Source organism: Lactuca sativa, chromosome 1 (genome assembly GCF_002870075.4).
Source record: "Lactuca sativa cultivar Salinas chromosome 1, Lsat_Salinas_v11, whole genome shotgun sequence".
Taxonomy (NCBI): domain Eukaryota; kingdom Viridiplantae; phylum Streptophyta; class Magnoliopsida; order Asterales; family Asteraceae; genus Lactuca; species Lactuca sativa.
The window spans coordinates 140,871,752-140,890,391 of NC_056623.2; the positions used below are offsets into that span (position 1 = coordinate 140,871,752).

At 45.1% G+C, this 18,640-nt stretch overlaps 1 protein-coding gene across 1 annotated transcript; it reads right to left on the reverse strand.

Moving 5' to 3' along the window:
• Positions 1–17,216: 17,216 nt before the first annotated feature.
• LOC111921811 (uncharacterized) lies at positions 17,217–18,029 on the reverse strand. The gene has a single exon (XM_023917392.1). It carries the CDS (start codon positions 18,027–18,029, stop codon positions 17,217–17,219), a length of 813 nt encoding a protein of 270 aa, XP_023773160.1.
• Positions 18,030–18,640: the final 611 nt, after the last annotated feature.

Consider the following 18,640-nt stretch of genomic DNA (forward strand, 5'->3'; position numbering starts at 1 on the left):
AGATTGCGATTTTGGATGTTCGAGGACTTCTGAGCGGGCATGAATTTTCTCGTGTCTGAGAACAAGGTGTTGATAGTGGCCCAGTGGATAAGACCTGGTGGGATGTGAATCCTTTCATTCTTTGGGGCATGTTTCAGAATGTTGGTACATTGGTTTGAGTGACCGGTAGCCGATTGTTGGATTTTGTTTTGAGAAAATCAGAGGAGCAGTGAGTTATCACGGTTTGATGTTCGAGGGGCGAATATCATGGTGATAGCATGGGTGGGCGGTCTGGCGGCGGGCCAGGCCACTAGAGTTTCCCGATTTTGGGAAGGTCAGAAAGGGGTATCTCAGCGATTGAGGGGTCGATGTTGGTTTCGGAATTGGGAGTTCCCGTTTGGATTCAGGCATCCATGGAAAAGATATCGGTGGAATATGAGGTTCTTGCAGTGATGTGTCTCGAATTATAGGTTCGAGCTATGTGTGGTTAAGGAGCGATTTCGGGGGCGAAATCTAATTCAAGTGGGGGAGAATTGTAACATCTGGAAAATTGGGTATATCTCCCTAACCCTTCTTCTTTCCAAGTTTTCAACTTTAGTCCACAAAAGAAAAGTGTAGCAAGAGAGTACGCTGGGCATACTGAGGAGTACGCTGTGTGTACTCATGAGATGGCTTTGGACGCAGACTCCACCCGGTACGTTGGGCGTACCTTAGACTACGTTGGGCGTAGTGAGATCAGATTTAAAACCCTAAATAAATCATGAGGACTATAAAAGGAATGATATGGCCTCCACCCCAGCCACCATTATCAGAGAGTGAAACCCTAAGAGAGCCAAACCCTCGTTCTAAGCCTCAGTACGCTGCACGTACTCATGTGATGGCTTTGGATGCAGACTCCACCTGGTATGCTGGGCGTACTGATGTGCACGAAAGTACCCACTAATTTTAATATTTATAACCTAACAAACTTAGACTAACTATGCACTTATAGGCAGTGTACCTAGTCAGATTACAGTATAGCTTAGGTAAGTCGGGTGTCGATCACAGGGAACGGGGGTGAATTAAATTAAAATATTTGATTATACGTGTAACGACCCGTTTCCGGTATGTTAATTAATTTGCCTTGGGCTAAGTTTTCAAGAGGGACTCGGCGAGTTCTAGCCTGACTCGCCGAGTCGGGTCGCGCATCTTGGGCACGCGGGAGCCGGCGACTCGACGAGTCCATATCTTGGACTCGGCGAGTCCATCCGTCTGGGTGAAACCCTAACTCCCCGGGTTTGCTCACTATTTAAACCCCATTATAGCCTCCATCTCGTCACTTTCCCCTGTTAACACTGTGAGAAACCCTAAACCTTTCCTCTTGTGAGCTTATAGTGATTTTATTCCATTTTGGTGAAGGAGTGAAGAAGAAGAAGAAGAAGGAAGCAAGGAAACGAGTTCTAGTGCCAAGATCCAAGGTCAAGGGTGAACTTATTCAGGTATTTTCGGAGTCCCCTTCTGGTTTCATGCTTAAACTTCCATTAGAGCTCTTTTAAGGGCTATTTGATGCTTGTTCCAAGCTTTATGCTTGCTTGATTGTATTGTTAAGCCGAAACACCTATGGATCTGAGTGTTGGGGTGTTGAAGAGTCCAGATCCACTGTCTTTTTGGGGTTACATTGCCTATTAGCCGTGGATCTACCCTTATTGTGCATATTTTAGCCTTATTTCCCTCATTCATGTAGTGGTGCACGTAAAGTTGGAAACTTTACGTGGTAAAACAGCTTAATGGACCTAGATCTATCATTTGCATGTGTTGGATTCAAGAGAAATCGAGTAAAAATATGTTGCATGGCGGCGACTCGGCGAGTCGGAAGAACGACTCGACGAGTCACGTCGCGGGTCCCGAGTTCTCCAGTTTTTTCAGTGTCGAGTGGACTAGGTGAGTTAGGGAGTGGACCCAGCGAGTTAAGAGTAGACTCAGTAATGGAGGGACTCGGCGAGTTGTTCATACAACTCGGCGAGTCCAAGGCAATCTCCTTAAGGATTAAGAACAACTCGTCGAGTCTGTTCATCTGACTCGGCGAGTCGGATGAAGATCATCTGAGTTCTTGGATCCAGAGGGTACCCGTCGAGTCGATGCCACACTCGACGAGTAACAGCATGTAAGAGTTGAGCGGAGAATCTAGGACTCGGCGAGTCAGGTATCCCGACTCGGCGAGTCAGCCCTGAGTAAGTCAACTTTGACCAAGGGTAAAAGGGTCATTTTACCCTGAGTATAGTGCTAGTGATTGATTGAGTGTGTTTATGGATTTGTAGCCGAGGAGATTCAGGAGCAGCAGCCGTTAGCTTTCCGAGCCGCACGCTCATCCGCTAGCTTACGAGGTGAGTCTCCTTTCCGTAGGGACGGGTCTAAGGCCACAATGCCGGCCCGTCCAGTTAATAGTAGTTTCCGGATTTCGGTCCGATGTAGTAGTTCGGATGCTTGATGCCTTCGTGGTTCAGACATGTTTTGTGTGCTATGTGTATGTGTCTATGTTCCGGGCCACGACCCGATGCAGTATGCAATATAAATGGTTATGATATGCTATGCTATGTGCAGTCAGTCCCGGACCTCGGTCCGATGCAGGGGACACGGTCCCAGTCAGTTCCGGACTCGGTCTGATGCAGTCAGTTCCGGACTTCGGTCCGATGCAGTTAGTTCCGGACTTCGGTCCGATGCAGGGGACAAGGTCCCAGCCAGTTCCGGACTTTGGTCCGATGCAGTTTCCGGGTTTCGGCCCGATGCAGTGGGCAAGGCCCAATATGTGTTTATGTGTTATTGTATGGTATGTGGTACTTTGGGGGAGCTCACTAAGCTTCGTGCTTACAGTTTCAGTTTTGGTTTCAGGTACTTCCGCAAGCAAAGGGAAGAGCTCTGGATGACGGCATCGCACACACCACCGCTTCAGCTTTAGCCTGGGATTGATTTAGATGTTTTACCTGATGTAGCATGATACAGTTTTTCCGCACAATGTTTTACTATGTTTTGGAATGCAACACGTATGGTTTTATTACATGATGCTCTGATTGCAGTTTTGATTATATTAAAACAAAAATTTTTGGGTCGTATTTTTGGGTTGTTTCAAGTTGGTATCAGAGCCCTGGTTTGAGGGATTCGGATACACTCTCGGGTGTATCTGAACTCAAACTAAGGGGAAATAAAAGATTTTTAAAATGTTTTTACAAAAGAATTTTGAAAACACTTAGGAGGAAAAAGAATTGTTTTAAGATAGAGGTGTGTGCATGCGGTCAACCGAGCTCAAGTAAGTACTCCCAAATTACCCATACAAGTTATTTGTTCAATTTCAGTTTAGTAGAACAGCATGCTAGAATAGGACTAAGGGTGTAGGAGGATGCCTTATGTGCCTGCTTATGTGTTACAGCTCTATGAATATTGCATGCTAGAATTGAGTAGACAGCAGTAGGATAGCCTGTTTAGGTTATGCCTGATAGCGTGAGCTTAGCATCCTATGATAGTGCAATTTCTTGTTATAAGAATAGCTTGCGTGAGTCTGTTTCCCTTGTCCGAATGCTGCTTGCTTTGTGCTTTGTGGGATTCGAGTAATGGGAGTTAGCCATTAGGTGGACACGTCACACCACATGTAATCAGGTTTGAATAATCCCAGAGTGCTGGAACTGGCCCTACTGCGCAGCTCTTGTTTGAGTCCAACCGTTGTAGGGACGGATCTTTTACTTGAAGGATTATCCGATCCTCATCACATGTGATGGTGTTCAGGTGATGGCTAACTGGCAGTGCAAGGAGACCTACAGCAGCTGAGGACCAGTCGTATTGAGCTCGAGTTTTCTCTAGGGCAAGCCTAGGGTGGGGGTAGCAGAAAATAGCAGCGGTAGAAGCGACTTGGGGAAGTCGAGGCAGTTCTTGAGGAAAGTACGGATAGATGTGGAAGGTAGTAGGGGCCCATACTACTGGAAACAGAGGATCCGTACTCGAATCAAGGAAGGCCAAGATTAGACCAGGAAGCTAGTAGTCGTATTATGATCCCTTGAAATATTTCAATGTTCTGATGTTGTTATGATATGTTTCAGAATGGTAGTTTTGCGTCCGAGGCCAGCAGCCGGCAGTTCAGATGCCGAAGGAGGATCAGGATCGGGATCCGACCCGGAGGTCGGACGGATGGATGAGCAGACCAGAGAGTTCCTTTCTTCTGAGATTACTCGCATCATACTTGAGCAGACTCCTGTGATCTTCGGTTCGATCAAGGAGGGCATTTTGGAGATGATGGATGAGAGACTGAGTACCTTCCGTACTGAGATGGCGGCCATGATGGGGTCGCGCACACTCACTTTCAGGGAGTTCAGGGCGTGCGGGGCTCCTGACTACCACGGGGCACGGGACCCCATAGCGAGTACCAGGTGGTTGGCGGATGTGGCCAACGCATTCCGCACTAGCAGATGTCCCGAGGGGGATAAGGTCAGATTGGCGTCCTGTCTCCTGAAGGACAGGGCACGTGACTGGTGGGAGGAGGTAGGACATACCATCGGGGATGATGCGGCATTGGATGCCATGACCTGGGCTGATTTTTCTACCAGGTTCAGAGCGGAGTTCGCACCAGTCATTGAGGTGCAACAGTTAGCCAGGGAGTTCCAGGATCTTACCCAGACTACCGAGACAGTGGCGGAGATCACCGCCAAGTTCAGGGAGCGGGCCCTTCTTGTTCCTCAGTATGCAGCAGACGAGGAGATGAAGAAGGCCCGTTATCACGAGATGTTGCGGAGCGACATTCGTATGTTTGTGAGCCGGTCCAGTTGCAAAACACTGGACGACATGATTGCTAGAGCCAGAGAGAGGGAGATTGATCTCGAGATGGAGAGGAAGAGGAAACCGGAGGCGGTTTCGGGTGCAGGCAGTGTGGGCAAAAAGCCCAAGGTTTCAGATCACAGACCTAGGAGTCAGCAGAGCCACGGTCGATGTGGCAAGTGTGGGAGATTGCACGAGGGAGCGTGCAAGGCAGGGAGTTCCGGCTGCTACAAGTGCGGTCGGATTGGGCATTTGAGTAGGGATTGTACGGCCCCTGCCACTACGGTTACAGCATCGGATCTGATTTGCTTTCAGTGCAATCAGAGGGGACACAAAAGGTCCCAGTGTCCCAGTTTAGCTGCAGCAGGGAAGGTGCATGCACCCGCCCCTGCTACCTTGAGGATCACGGATGGCCGTCAGGGCCGAGCTGATGCGCCGGTGGCGAAGAGCAGGGCATTTCAGATGACAGCAGAGGAGGCGCGAGCGACTCCTGATGTGGTGACGGGTATGTATCCTCCCTTTTATCTCTTTATTATTGTTGATTAATGTTGCTTATGGTTGTATGTTTTATTCAGGGTCGTTCTCTGTGAACGGCATTTCTGCTTTGGTATTATTCGATTCGGGGGCTACCCGATCATTCGTATCCCTTGCGCTTAGCAAGAGGTTCAGTAGAGCTCCAGGGAAACTGGATTGTCCGTTAGAGGTGGAGATAGCAGATGATAGGACCGTGAGGGTCGACAAAGTATATAGAGGGTGTTCCCTTCGGATATTTGAGGAGCAGTTTTCAGTGGATTTGGTTCCGATTCCCCTGCGCGGGAATAAAGTTATTGTGGGAATGGATTGGCTAAGCCCCAACGGGGCGGTGATTGACTGTGAGCTTCAGCTAGTGAGGGTTCGCACTCCCAGTGGGGGAGAGATAGTGGTTCAGGGCGAGAGGCCCCAACGAGGATTGACCTTCTGCTCGGCCGCTAGGGCGAGGCGCTACGTTCAGCAGGGTTGCGCCGGTTATGTAGCCTACGTCTTGGATGCCCGGGATAAGGGCAAGACGACGATCGATGATGTTCCTATTGTTCGAGATTACCCGGATGTGTTTCCCGAGGATTTGCCGGGGATACCTCCTGAGAGGCAGGTTGAGTTCAGGATCGACTTGGTTCCTGGTGCGGCTCCGATAGCCAAAGCACCATATCGACTTGCTCCCCCTGAGATGCAGGAGTTGTCTACACAGCTTCAGGAGCTGTTAGACAAGGGTTTCATTCGACCGAGCAGTTCGCCTTGGGGAGCGCCGATCTTGTTTGTGAGGAAGAAAGACGGGTCGCATCGGATGTGTATTGACTACCGGGAGTTGAACAAGGTAACGGTGAAGAACCGTTACCCACTTCCGAGGATAGATGACTTGTTCGATCAGCTCCAGGGAGCGTCTTGGTTCTCCAAGATCGACCTACGCTCCGGTTACCACCAGATGAGGGTCAGGGATGAGGATGTACAGAAGACTGCTTTCAGGACCCGGTATGGTCATTATGAGTTTGTGGTGATGCCATTTGGGCTCACCAATGCCCCAGCCGCGTTCATGGATCTCATGAACCGCGTGTGTAGACCGATGCTGGATCGGTCAGTGATAGTGTTCATCGATGACATCTTGGTGTATTCCAAGACGCAGGAACATCACGAGGAGCACCTGCGGGAGGTGTTGGAGACTTTGAGGAGGGAGAGACTGTTCGCTAAGTTCTCCAAGTGCGAGTTCTGGTTACGCGAGGTGCAGTTTCTTGGGCATCTCGTTAATCAGAAGGGTATTTTGGTTGACCCGGCCAAGATTGAGGCCGTGATACAGTGGGAGGTCCCGAGGTCTCCATCTGAGATTCGGAGCTTCCTAGGATTGGCAGGGTATTATCGGAGGTTTATTCAGGATTTCTCCAAGATAGCAGTGCCGCTCACCCGACTAACCAAGAAGTCGGTAGTTTTTCGTTGGGGGCCTGAGCAGCAGGCGGCGTTCGAGACTCTCAGGCAGAGATTGTGCGAGGCTCCGATCCTTACCTTGCCAGAGGGTGTTGAGGATTTCGTGGTCTATTGTGATGCTTCGATCACCGGTATGGGAGCAGTGTTGATGCAGCGAGGCCATGTGGTGGCTTATGCTTCGAGACAGTTGAAGCCTCACGAGGCTAATTATCCTACCCACGATTTGGAGCTGGGGGCAGTTGTATTTGCTCTCAAGATATGGAGGCATTACCTGTATGGGGTCCGCTGTACTATCTACACGGACCACAAGAGTTTACGATACCTTATGGATCAGCCGAGTTTGAATATGAGACAGAGGAGATGGTTGGACGTGCTGAAGGACTATGACTGTGAGATCCTGTATCATCCAGGGAAGGCCAACGTGGTGGCCGATGCCCTGAGCCGCAAGGTGTCGGCGGCCCCTATCAGGGATTTGTGCATGAGAATGACGGTAATCGCTCCTCTGTTGGAGCGGATCAAGGAGGCTCAGATGGAGGGTCTCAAGGAGGAAAGGCAGAAGTGCGAGAGGATAGTGGGTCGAGTAGCTTCGTTCGACTACGACAGCCGGGGTTTGATAACGCTTCATGGTAGGGTGTGGGTACCGTACTGGGGTGGGGTACGGCAGATATTGATGGACGAGGCTCATAAGTCTCGATTTTCTATCCATCCAGGGGCGACGAAGATGTATCGAGATCTTCGACCTGATTATTGGTGGCCCTGCATGAAGCGGGACGTCGCTTGGTACGTTGAGAGGTGCTTGACCTGCCGGAAGGTCAAGGCGGAGCACCAGAGACCTCACGGCAAGATGCAGCCGTTGGATATTCCCGTGTGGAAGTGGGAGGACATCACCATGGATTTTATCACCAAACTTCCCAGGACCGCACGCGGAGTAGATTCGATATGGGTAGTGGTGGATCGGTTGACGAAGAGTGCCCATTTTATTCCGATCCAGGAGAGTATATCGGCGGAAAAGTTAGCCGATATCTATGTGCGAGAGATTGTGGCACGTCACGGAGTGCCGGTATCGGTGGTGTCAGACCGAGATGTTCGCTTCACGTCCAGATTTTGGAAGCGGTTTCACGACGAGATGGGTACTCGTCTCCATTTCAGCACCGCTTTCCATCCTCAGACTGACGGGCAGAGTGAGAGGACGATTCAGACTCTCGAGGACATGCTTAGGGCATGTGTTCTGGACTTTGGGGGCTGTTGGGATACGTATCTTCCCTTAGCGGAATTCTCGTATAACAACAGTTATCATGCGAGCATTGATCGACCTCCTTTTGAGATGTTATATGGCAGGAAGTGCAGGACCCCGATTTGTTGGGGCGAGGTCGGTCAGCGGGTCATGGGGAGCACCGAAGTGGTGCTCAAGACGACGGAGCTGATCCAGCAGGTCCGTAGTAGACTGCAGACTGCGCAGAGTCGGCAGAAGAGCTACGCCGACAGGAGGCGTTCAGACTTGGAGTTCCAGGTGGGAGATATGGTTCTCCTGAAAGTCTCACCTTGGAAAGGTGTCATCAGGTTCCGGAAGAGGGGCAAATTGGGCCCCAGATTTATTGGTCCTTTCAGGGTTTCGGCCCGGGTGGGTCGGGTTGCTTATCGGTTAGATCTTCCGGAGGAGCTCAGTTTGATACACAACACCTTCCACGTGTCGCAGTTGAGGAAGTGTTTAGTGGACGAGTCAGCGGTCGTTCCCTTGGAGGATATCCAGGTCGATAGCGGCCTGAATTATATCGAGAAACCAATAGCAATTTTGGAGCGAAAGACCAAGACCTTGAGGAACAAGGTAATTCAGCTGGTAAAAGTGCAGTGGCAACATCGGAAGGGGTCTGAATGGACATGGGAGGCTGAAGAAGAAATGAGAACGCACTACCCGGAGTTATTCGCAGATCCAGCCGTAGCAGACTTCGAGGACGAAGTCTGAAACAAGTGGGGGAGAATTGTAACGACCCGTTTCCGGTATGTTAATTAATTTGCCTTGGGCTAAGTTTTCAAGAGGGACTCGGCGAGTTCTAGCCTGACTCGCCGAGTCGGGTCGCGCATCTTGGGCACGCGGGAGCCGGCGACTCGACGAGTCCATATCTTGGACTCGGCGAGTCCATCCGTCTGGGTGAAACCCTAACTCCCCGGGTTTGCTCACTATTTAAACCCCATTATAGCCTCCATCTCGTCACTTTCCCCTGTTAACACTGTGAGAAACCCTAAACCTTTCCTCTTGTGAGCTTATAGTGATTTTATTCCATTTTGGTGAAGGAGTGAAGAAGAAGAAGAAGAAGGAAGCAAGGAAACGAGTTCTAGTGCCAAGATCCAAGGTCAAGGGTGAACTTATTCAGGTATTTTCGGAGTCCCCTTCTGGTTTCATGCTTAAACTTCCATTAGAGCTCTTTTAAGGGCTATTTGATGCTTGTTCCAAGCTTTATGCTTGCTTGATTGTATTGTTAAGCCGAAACACCTATGGATCTGAGTGTTGGGGTGTTGAAGAGTCCAGATCCACTGTCTTTTTGGGGTTACATTGCCTATTAGCCGTGGATCTACCCTTATTGTGCATATTTTAGCCTTATTTCCCTCATTCATGTAGTGGTGCACGTAAAGTTGGAAACTTTACGTGGTAAAACAGCTTAATGGACCTAGATCTATCATTTGCATGTGTTGGATTCAAGAGAAATCGAGTAAAAATATGTTGCATGGCGGCGACTCGGCGAGTCGGAAGAACGACTCGACGAGTCACGTCGCGGGTCCCGAGTTCTCCAGTTTTTTCAGTGTCGAGTGGACTAGGTGAGTTAGGGAGTGGACCCAGCGAGTTAAGAGTAGACTCAGTAATGGAGGGACTCGGCGAGTTGTTCATACAACTCGGCGAGTCCAAGGCAATCTCCTTAAGGATTAAGAACAACTCGTCGAGTCTGTTCATCTGACTCGGCGAGTCGGATGAAGATCATCTGAGTTCTTGGATCCAGAGGGTACCCGTCGAGTCGATGCCACACTCGACGAGTAACAGCATGTAAGAGTTGAGCGGAGAATCTAGGACTCGGCGAGTCAGGTATCCCGACTCGGCGAGTCAGCCCTGAGTAAGTCAACTTTGACCAAGGGTAAAAGGGTCATTTTACCCTGAGTATAGTGCTAGTGATTGATTGAGTGTGTTTATGGATTTGTAGCCGAGGAGATTCAGGAGCAGCAGCCGTTAGCTTTCCGAGCCGCACGCTCATCCGCTAGCTTACGAGGTGAGTCTCCTTTCCGTAGGGACGGGTCTAAGGCCACAATGCCGGCCCGTCCAGTTAATAGTAGTTTCCGGATTTCGGTCCGATGTAGTAGTTCGGATGCTTGATGCCTTCGTGGTTCAGACATGTTTTGTGTGCTATGTGTATGTGTCTATGTTCCGGGCCACGACCCGATGCAGTATGCAATATAAATGGTTATGATATGCTATGCTATGTGCAGTCAGTCCCGGACCTCGGTCCGATGCAGGGGACACGGTCCCAGTCAGTTCCGGACTCGGTCCGATGCAGTCAGTTCCGGACTTCGGTCCGATGCAGTTAGTTCCGGACTTCGGTCCGATGCAGGGGACAAGGTCCCAGCCAGTTCCGGACTTTGGTCCGATGCAGTTTCCGGGTTTCGGCCCGATGCAGTGGGCAAGGCCCAATATGTGTTTATGTGTTATTGTATGGTATGTGGTACTTTGGGGGAGCTCACTAAGCTTCGTGCTTACAGTTTCAGTTTTGGTTTCAGGTACTTCCGCAAGCAAAGGGAAGAGCTCTGGATGACGGCATCGCACACACCACCGCTTCAGCTTTAGCCTGGGATTGATTTAGATGTTTTACCTGATGTAGCATGATACAGTTTTTCCGCACAATGTTTTACTATGTTTTGGAATGCAACACGTATGGTTTTATTACATGATGCTCTGATTGCAGTTTTGATTATATTAAAACAAAAATTTTTGGGTCGTATTTTTGGGTTGTTTCAATACGTTATAGGACACACAAAAGGAATAAAGAAATGGTTATTGAATCTCAAACTAACAATTAATTAACAACTCTTGATAAACTAACAGGAAAACAAATCTCTTCAGGTACTGTGATTTAGATAAATTACACCTTAAAAGCATAGACAATTGCATACACAAATCTATTTATTCATGTTCACCGATTCCTAGAATGATTATATTTGTGTATGTAATTGTCTATGCTTTTAAGGTGTAATTTATCTAAACCACAGTACCTGAAGAGATTTGTTTTCCTGTTAGTTTATCAAGAGTTGTTAATTAACTGTTAGTTTGAGATTCAATAACCATTTCTTTATTCCTTTCGTGTGTCCTATAACCTATAATCAAATATTTTAAATTAATTCACCCCCGTTCCCTGTGATCGACACCCGACTTACCTAAGCTATAATGTAATCTAACTAGGTACACTGCCTATAAGTGCATAGTTAGTCTAAGTTTGTTAGGTTATAAATATTAAAATTAGTGGGTACTTTCGTGCACATCAAGTTTTTGGTGCCGTTGCCGGGGAACAGCTTGTAATTAATTTAGTTTATTTGATTATTCGTTATTTGTTTATAGATAGTTTAGTTAGTTTTTATTTTTCTTTTAGATTTATTTTTGATGATATCATTTCACTTGTCGGGAAGGTTCTTGTTGTTATTTTCAGGAATTTGGGATCATACACATTGCTTGGTTTTACTTTTTGCATGGGTTTAGAGAATGCAAGCGATTAGGGAATTCTTGACCTGCTTAGCCTACTACTTTGTTGATTTGTCCAACTCAATCCATGAGGCGTAGTATAGCAAGGCGTGTTATGGTGGTTAAGTGGAAGACTGAGCTCTTGCTGTTCTTGACTAGTCAGGTCACTTCTTGTTCTACTTTTAGTTAAAGGTGCGGAGAAAACAAAGAAAATATTCTAATGGGTCCCGAAAGTGGTTGTTTTCACAAACCAATCCTTGCGTGCAAAGGTTTTAATCAACCATTGTTGTTTGATCTCGACAAGGACAAGTGATCATGACGTCTCATTTTTTGTTTAATATGTCACTCATCGGAAAGTCATGGCTGTTGTTGAAGCAATTAAAAAGAAAAAAATTAATTAATTAATAATAATTATAAGTCCCCAAATTACTTAGTTGGAAAAAGAAAAAAATTAAGTAATGAACCATTGATCGTGGATGACTTTTTCTCGGAGTTGGGGTTACGCCCAGCGTAACTTTTCTTTACGCCCAACGTAAATCGTCGACAGGTTTTATCATTTAATCCTTTGAATTTTTCTTGTTATTCTTTCAAATTTCCTTCCTTCGAACACACGAACTGAGATGACCAAGTTATTCCATCAATATCTCCGATTCTTCTTCTTCTTGTAAAATCGACAAAAAAGTATGTTATGTGGACACTCTATGTCTTTGATTTGTTTTTAAATCGATGAACTTAGCTGCATATTGCCTTTGTTCGCATTCTAGGGTTCATCTATTTCTTGAATGGGGGCCGATTTCACAGTTGTATGTTTAATTATGGAATGAATAAGGCCGATTTTGGTCAATAGACTAAACCCTAGGACATAGTTTAGTCTTAATCCCGTCCAAAGACCATCGATTTGAGTTTGAGGACGGACGCCAAGCGTACGACCTGTAGACTCCTCGATTTTGACTGGCCCTACGAAGTCTTCCTGTTTATAATTGTTAAATGTTTGATAATCACGAATAGACAATGAACGATCAGGAACGGGTTCGGATTCTTGGACATGTGCTTAAGGGTGGTCCCGTTTTTTTTTTACTGCCTAGGACCACATATTTGAATGTTCTATTTGGCCCTTAAACTTGTGTATGCCCCAATTTCACAGTTGTATGTTCGATATGGTCCACGATTGTATGCCCCCCCCATGTGTTTGACCCCTGGACTGTGTATTGCTTGCGTATGTGCTAAAATAAAAATTTTGATATGGGTTATGATTTTAGAACGAATAGGGATTGATTAGCATTCTTGGACTTATGCCTAGGTTTGGTCCTGTGTTTTGGCTTTCCTGTGGTTATTGACTACCCTGCGTATTTTGCTGAAGCTTATGCCCTTTGAACGAGCAGAACACAGATGCGATTTCCTGGACGTACGCTTAGCGTACATCCTATGCCAACACCATTATTTTTTTTTATTTAAAATCTGTTAATGCTGTGATTATTTTGTTTGGTTTTGTATTTGGTGTTTATTTGTGCAGATTATGGCCCATAGAACTCAACGAACCAACCCACCAGAGGACGTGACCGATCACCATTTCTTATAATTTCCACAAACTCTAAACGATGCAACCCGTGCACGATATGTCACCAATTTGAGTTTGCTTCTCACTAAGGAGATCGACATAGCACCTTCATTTGACTGGGAATTGGCGACCCAGACTGGACTTGCTGCGCTGATCCAGGATTTTTTGCAATACACACACTCGGACGTGAGTGGAGTGCATTTGTTCGTATGTCAGGGATGGGCACGATTGTTCAGGATCCAGGAGCCTGTTTATCGGGAATTTTTGCTGGAGTTTTATGCTACAGTTTCCTATGACCCTAGGAAGACACCCGATGATAGGACAGCCTTTTCCTTCAGACTGGGTGGTGTGAGCCGGGAGTGCAGTGTCATAGAGCTTGCAACTCGAGTAGGGATATAAACAGCAGACGAGACGAGGAGTGTCCACTTCCCGGTATTCCTTGTTGATTGTCTCACGGGCCGGCCAGACGACTATAATGAAAACACTTTCTGGGCAGAGATTACTGGGCGAGTGTATACACCATCTACTGCACGGGGAAGGATGATTCGGTCTACCACATATAGACTGCTGCACCGTTTGATTTCCTTATCTCTCACGCACCATAAGAACAGTGAGAGAGTGCCTTCGACAGACTTGTATTTCTTATGGGCACTTGTTACTCCAGGGAGGCACCTAAACCTTCCAGTTGCTTTAGCCGCGTATTTGGGTAGGAGGGCCAGGGGACTTCAGGAGGATAGCCCGATTTGCGGAGGGCATTTTATCACGCGATTAGCTCGATCATATCAGTTGTTGACGCGTGAGATCACGAGATCGATGGTGTTTCATGATATGAGGTCGATGAGCCTTCAGTTATTGGAGTCGATGCGTGTACTTGAGCGGGGCGGAGATGGTGTCTTGCAGGTACAACCAGATGACGTGACAGACGAGGAGGGTGCAGTCGAGCCACATCCGAGACGGGTCCAGCGACGTAGACCTGCTCCTCGGGGAGTGCAGCAGGGACCTGAGCCGAAGATTGATATGCGTTACCTGGCTCAGCGCATTGACCACATTGACGAGGGAGTTCAGAGCCTGGGTGAGCACGTTGCACATATGGAGAGGCGACAACAGTGGTACGGGGATGCGTTGACCGCATTCTTTGCCCACCAGGGGTTTCAGTACTCGGTTCCTTTCCCTCCACCATTCCAGTCACGACCTGATGGAGCCGGTACTTCTGGGGCACAGCAGCATGATGACGGGGATGACAAGTGATTTAGTTATCCTTTTTATTTTTATTTTTTAGTTTATTTTTGTTTTGCTTAGTATTAGTTTTTATATTTTTCTTTGGTATGTAATTGAGTTTAATTTAGGGTGTTTTACTTTTGTTTTCCATGTTGATGCTCTTTGGTTGTTTAGATCTTTGCAGAATTTTCGCCCTTAGAAAGCTGGCAGTAACTTCAGCAGCTAGGTCCGATTGTTGCGAGAGAGAAAGCCGTGTGAGAGTTTGGAGTTTATGGTCAAGACCCACGATTTTTTAATAAGTGTGGGGTGCGAGTCGATATTGTGAGAGTATATTATTTAGAAGAGTGGCGTTCTACCCTATTTTGATTCCTATGGTATGGATGAGTTGTTCCCACACCAAAGAGTTTTCTTTCTACACGAGGTAGAAGTATCATCCCGGCTGCCACGACATGGTTGACACTTTCCTATGTCAAGGGGGAGTTTTTCATCGCGAGAGGAGGCTGCCATTCTTGATATGACGACGTGACCACCAATTTTCACATTGTGGCCATGTTATTATTCATAATAGAGATTTCACATCACTCAACGAGACGACGTGGTTGACACTTTCCCACGTCATGGTTACTTTACATTGCATTTCCTTGCAATCTTTTGCACCACATTTTAGAAGACATCGTTCTTGGTTTTATTTACCGACACATTCAGAAGTAGCAGTTCCAGTTTCCAGTCTTCCAACGATTTTCGGAGCAACTTTTAGCAGCCCCATTCGATCTCGCCACTACTACCCCAGGGGAGTCTGTTCCTTTTTCTCCCTTTTTACTGTTTTATTAGTTTTAGCATACAATGAGGGCATTGTATAAAATAAGTGTGGGGTAGGGGGTTGAAAAAGTAATTTAAATTAAAAATAATAATAATTAAAAATTGCTAGATTAGGAAAATTTAAAAATTTTTAAACTTGAAATAATAGTTTAGTTTAGTAAAATCTAGTGATAATTTAAATTTTTGCTAATATTGTATCGGATGATCTGATGAGAACCCAAATGTTAACCTGAGCCAACACATATTATAGTGTATTTGTGGCTTCCCATTTCCTAGTGAAAAGTCATGAGATATGAAAGGTAATCTGGTAGTTTATATGGCATAATATGTTTTGCAGCCTAAACCTGAAATCTATCCAGGAAAGCTTATTTAATCATTGCACTTAGACTAATAATTTAACCAATAAAGGTTGAAGTTAAGCACCCCTGCTTAAGCATGTAGGTTTTGAGTGTAAAATAAAAAGTGAGATACATGTGAAAAAAAAGAGAGAGAGAGAAATTACCAAAAAGTGAAAGAATTTTGGAGCAGTTAAAGTGAAGATCAAAAGATCAAAATTCCAAAGATTCAAAAAGTTGAAGATACCAAAAAAAATCCAAAAGGTGGTGAATTCAAAGAAATCAAGATCAAGTATTCAAAGAAGTGAAGAATTCCAAAAGCTCCATTGTGGTATCTAAAAGTTGTAATTTCTAGATATGTATGCTTGGGTAGCTTTACAAAAATACCTTGAGGTTAAGAAAGGTTTCTGAGGATTGATTCGGGGGGTTGAAGAAATGAGTGCCGTATAAACTAAGGGGTGAATGTTCATAAGGATTGTGAGTATTTAGGAATGAGAAGTTTCTTAGGATTTATAGACACAAATACATGCATTGCGGTCTTGGGATAATGGCTGGGTTTAAAATGGATTGTTTTATTTGATATTGGTAAATTAAAAGTAAATTTGCTTGGGGGCAAGCAAAGGCTAAGTGTGGGGTATTTTGATATGTGTATATATATATATATACATCATATCTTAATATTTTAGCCTTTATTATTCTCTTTTAGAACTAAAAAGTACTTATAATGCTTTGAAATATGATTTGCAGCTATTCGTTGTTGATGGAGCACAAAAGAAAAGACTGAAGCGGAAATCAGGCTTAAAGGCTAAAAGAAAGAAAAAATGCTGGAGGAGCCGATTACGCCCCGCGTACTTTAATGTTACGCCCCGCGTAATGGCTGGCTTCCGGATAACTTCATTGCGTATCATTCTTCACTACGCCCAGCGTAATCCGACTTACGCCCAGCGTACGTAAGTCGGTTACAAGGGTTATAAAAAGCGATTTTCAGCTAACCAGAAAGGGGGATTCGACTTCTAACCTAATTTAGTTGATAATTAACTTCTGTTAAGCCGTTTTGAGGGTCTAGAAGGCGGCTGGAAGGCCGTTAAGCTGACGGGAGCGAGGATCGGAAGGATTAGAGAGCGGATACATGTCAGTAATCATATGGGTTGTTAACGTGACCATGTTTAGCATTCCACTGTGTTACTATTATGTATTTAGTTTCTGATTTGGGTGTAAAAACCTTTTACTTTGTGTTTATGATTGAATGAAACCTCGATTATTGGACTAATTGCTATATTGAGTGGTTTGTTTATGTTTAATTTATCTTGCCAAGCTTGTTAAAAGATCCTCATGTGTTAATGATAATTATTTGCTGTTAATTATTAAGTAAATTGAGTTGTATGAACATATGCTTGATTGCTTGTCTCTTATGATTTTGATGACCATCGAGATTATAAGTCTAGGAATAACGAATGTAAAACTAGGATTAACTTGGAAATAAGTAAGTTAATGTGTGAGCCTTGTTTGATGACCATCAACAAGAGGTTAATTGAACGACCAATTTAATTAACTATATTTACAAATCTTGCTTGATACGAACTGAACACTAGGAAGCATGTTAGTTTAATCAACTGATCACTGTTTGAATTGACTTGTTTGCTGAAGGATTAGTAATAGTGAGTGCGAATCTAATCATTCTAGGAACCGGTGAACATGAATAAATAGATTTGTGTATGCAATTGTCTATGCTTTTAAGGTGTAATTTATCTAAACCACAATACCTGAAGAGATTTGTTTTCCTGTTAGTTTATAAAGAGTTGTTAATTAATTTTTAGTTTGAGATTCAATAACCATTTCTTTATTCCTTTCGTGTGTCCTATAACCTATAATCAAGGGCTTGATGAATGTTGCGATTGTGTACTTCTCTTCTATTCACCCTGTACTCTTGTGTACCAACGGCTACTCCTTCCACATTTGGCAAAACTTCATTTTCATTGTATTGACATATCGCTCTTCCTTCGTCTTCAAGAATCATATTATGCAATATGATACATGCATACATTACGTGTTGTAACATTTTCACCTCATATGACCTTGCCCCGACTGCTAGTACTTGCCAACGTCTCTTAAGTACACCAAATGCTCGCTCCACATCCTTCCTAGCCGACTCTTGCGCCTCTTTAAACTTTTTCCTTTTCGGGTCGTTAGGACATGTAAACGATTTCACAAAAATAGACAAGGGAGGATATATACCGTCAGTAAGATAGTATCCACGCTTATATGCCACCCCATTTGCTTGAAAAGGTACATCGTGTGACTTTCCAAGGTAGATATCGTTGAATACCGGCGATTGGTCTAGCACATTGATGTCATTGTTTGCACCAGTTGGACCAAAGAATGTGTGCCATATCCAAAGATCATGTGATGCGATAGCCTCTAGAACGATCGTCGGTTGTTTGTGGTCGCCTCTCATGTACTGACAACGCCATGCGTTGGGGCATAATGCCCAATTCCAATGCATGCAATCGATACTACCTAGCATTCCAGGGAATCCATGCTTGCCTTCATGCACCGTGTACAATTGGTGGACATCGTTGATAGTTGGTTTGCGCAAATATCGTTGCCCATAAACCAAACAGATCGCTTTGCAGAACTTGTACACACACTCCCGCACGGTACGCTCTGACATCCTAAACTACTCGTCCCATTTGTCTGCACTCATGCCGTACGCTAGCTGAGGAATTGAAGTCGTGCATTTTTTAATGGGAGAGAAGTCTTTTTTCCCCTTGCATCCGCTTTCCATTGGAAATATGGATAACGACCTTCCAAATCGCTAACAATACGTAAGAATAGTTCCTTCGTCATCCGGAACCGACGTCGAAACTTTACAGCGTAGATGACGTCATCTGCAAAATAATCTTCTATAAGGCGATCGTGTCTGGCTTCGTGATTTCTACGCAACGGCGGATTTCTTGGATTTAGTCGTGCACGTGATGTTTCGCCTAGTCGGTTTTGATAAAATGCAACCGTTTTCGCCATGACGGAACCGATAAACTTAACCTTCTCTACAGCCGTCGAATCGGATAATAAAGAGGATGACATTTTGAAAAAAAAAATTAGAGAGATATAGTTTGTGGGTTAAAAAAAATGATGGAATGTTTGTGTATTTATATAGGTTAAGAAAAAAGAAAAAAAACAAAGAATATATATATATATATATATATATATATATATATATATATATATATATATATATATATATATATATATATATATATATATATATATATCTTTACTATT

What these genes read in the sequence shown, in the direction of transcription:
- LOC111921811 (XM_023917392.1), bottom strand. Translation starts at nt 18,029, where the DNA reads ATGTCAGAGCGTACCGTGCGGGAGTGTGTGTACAAGTTCTGCAAAGCG.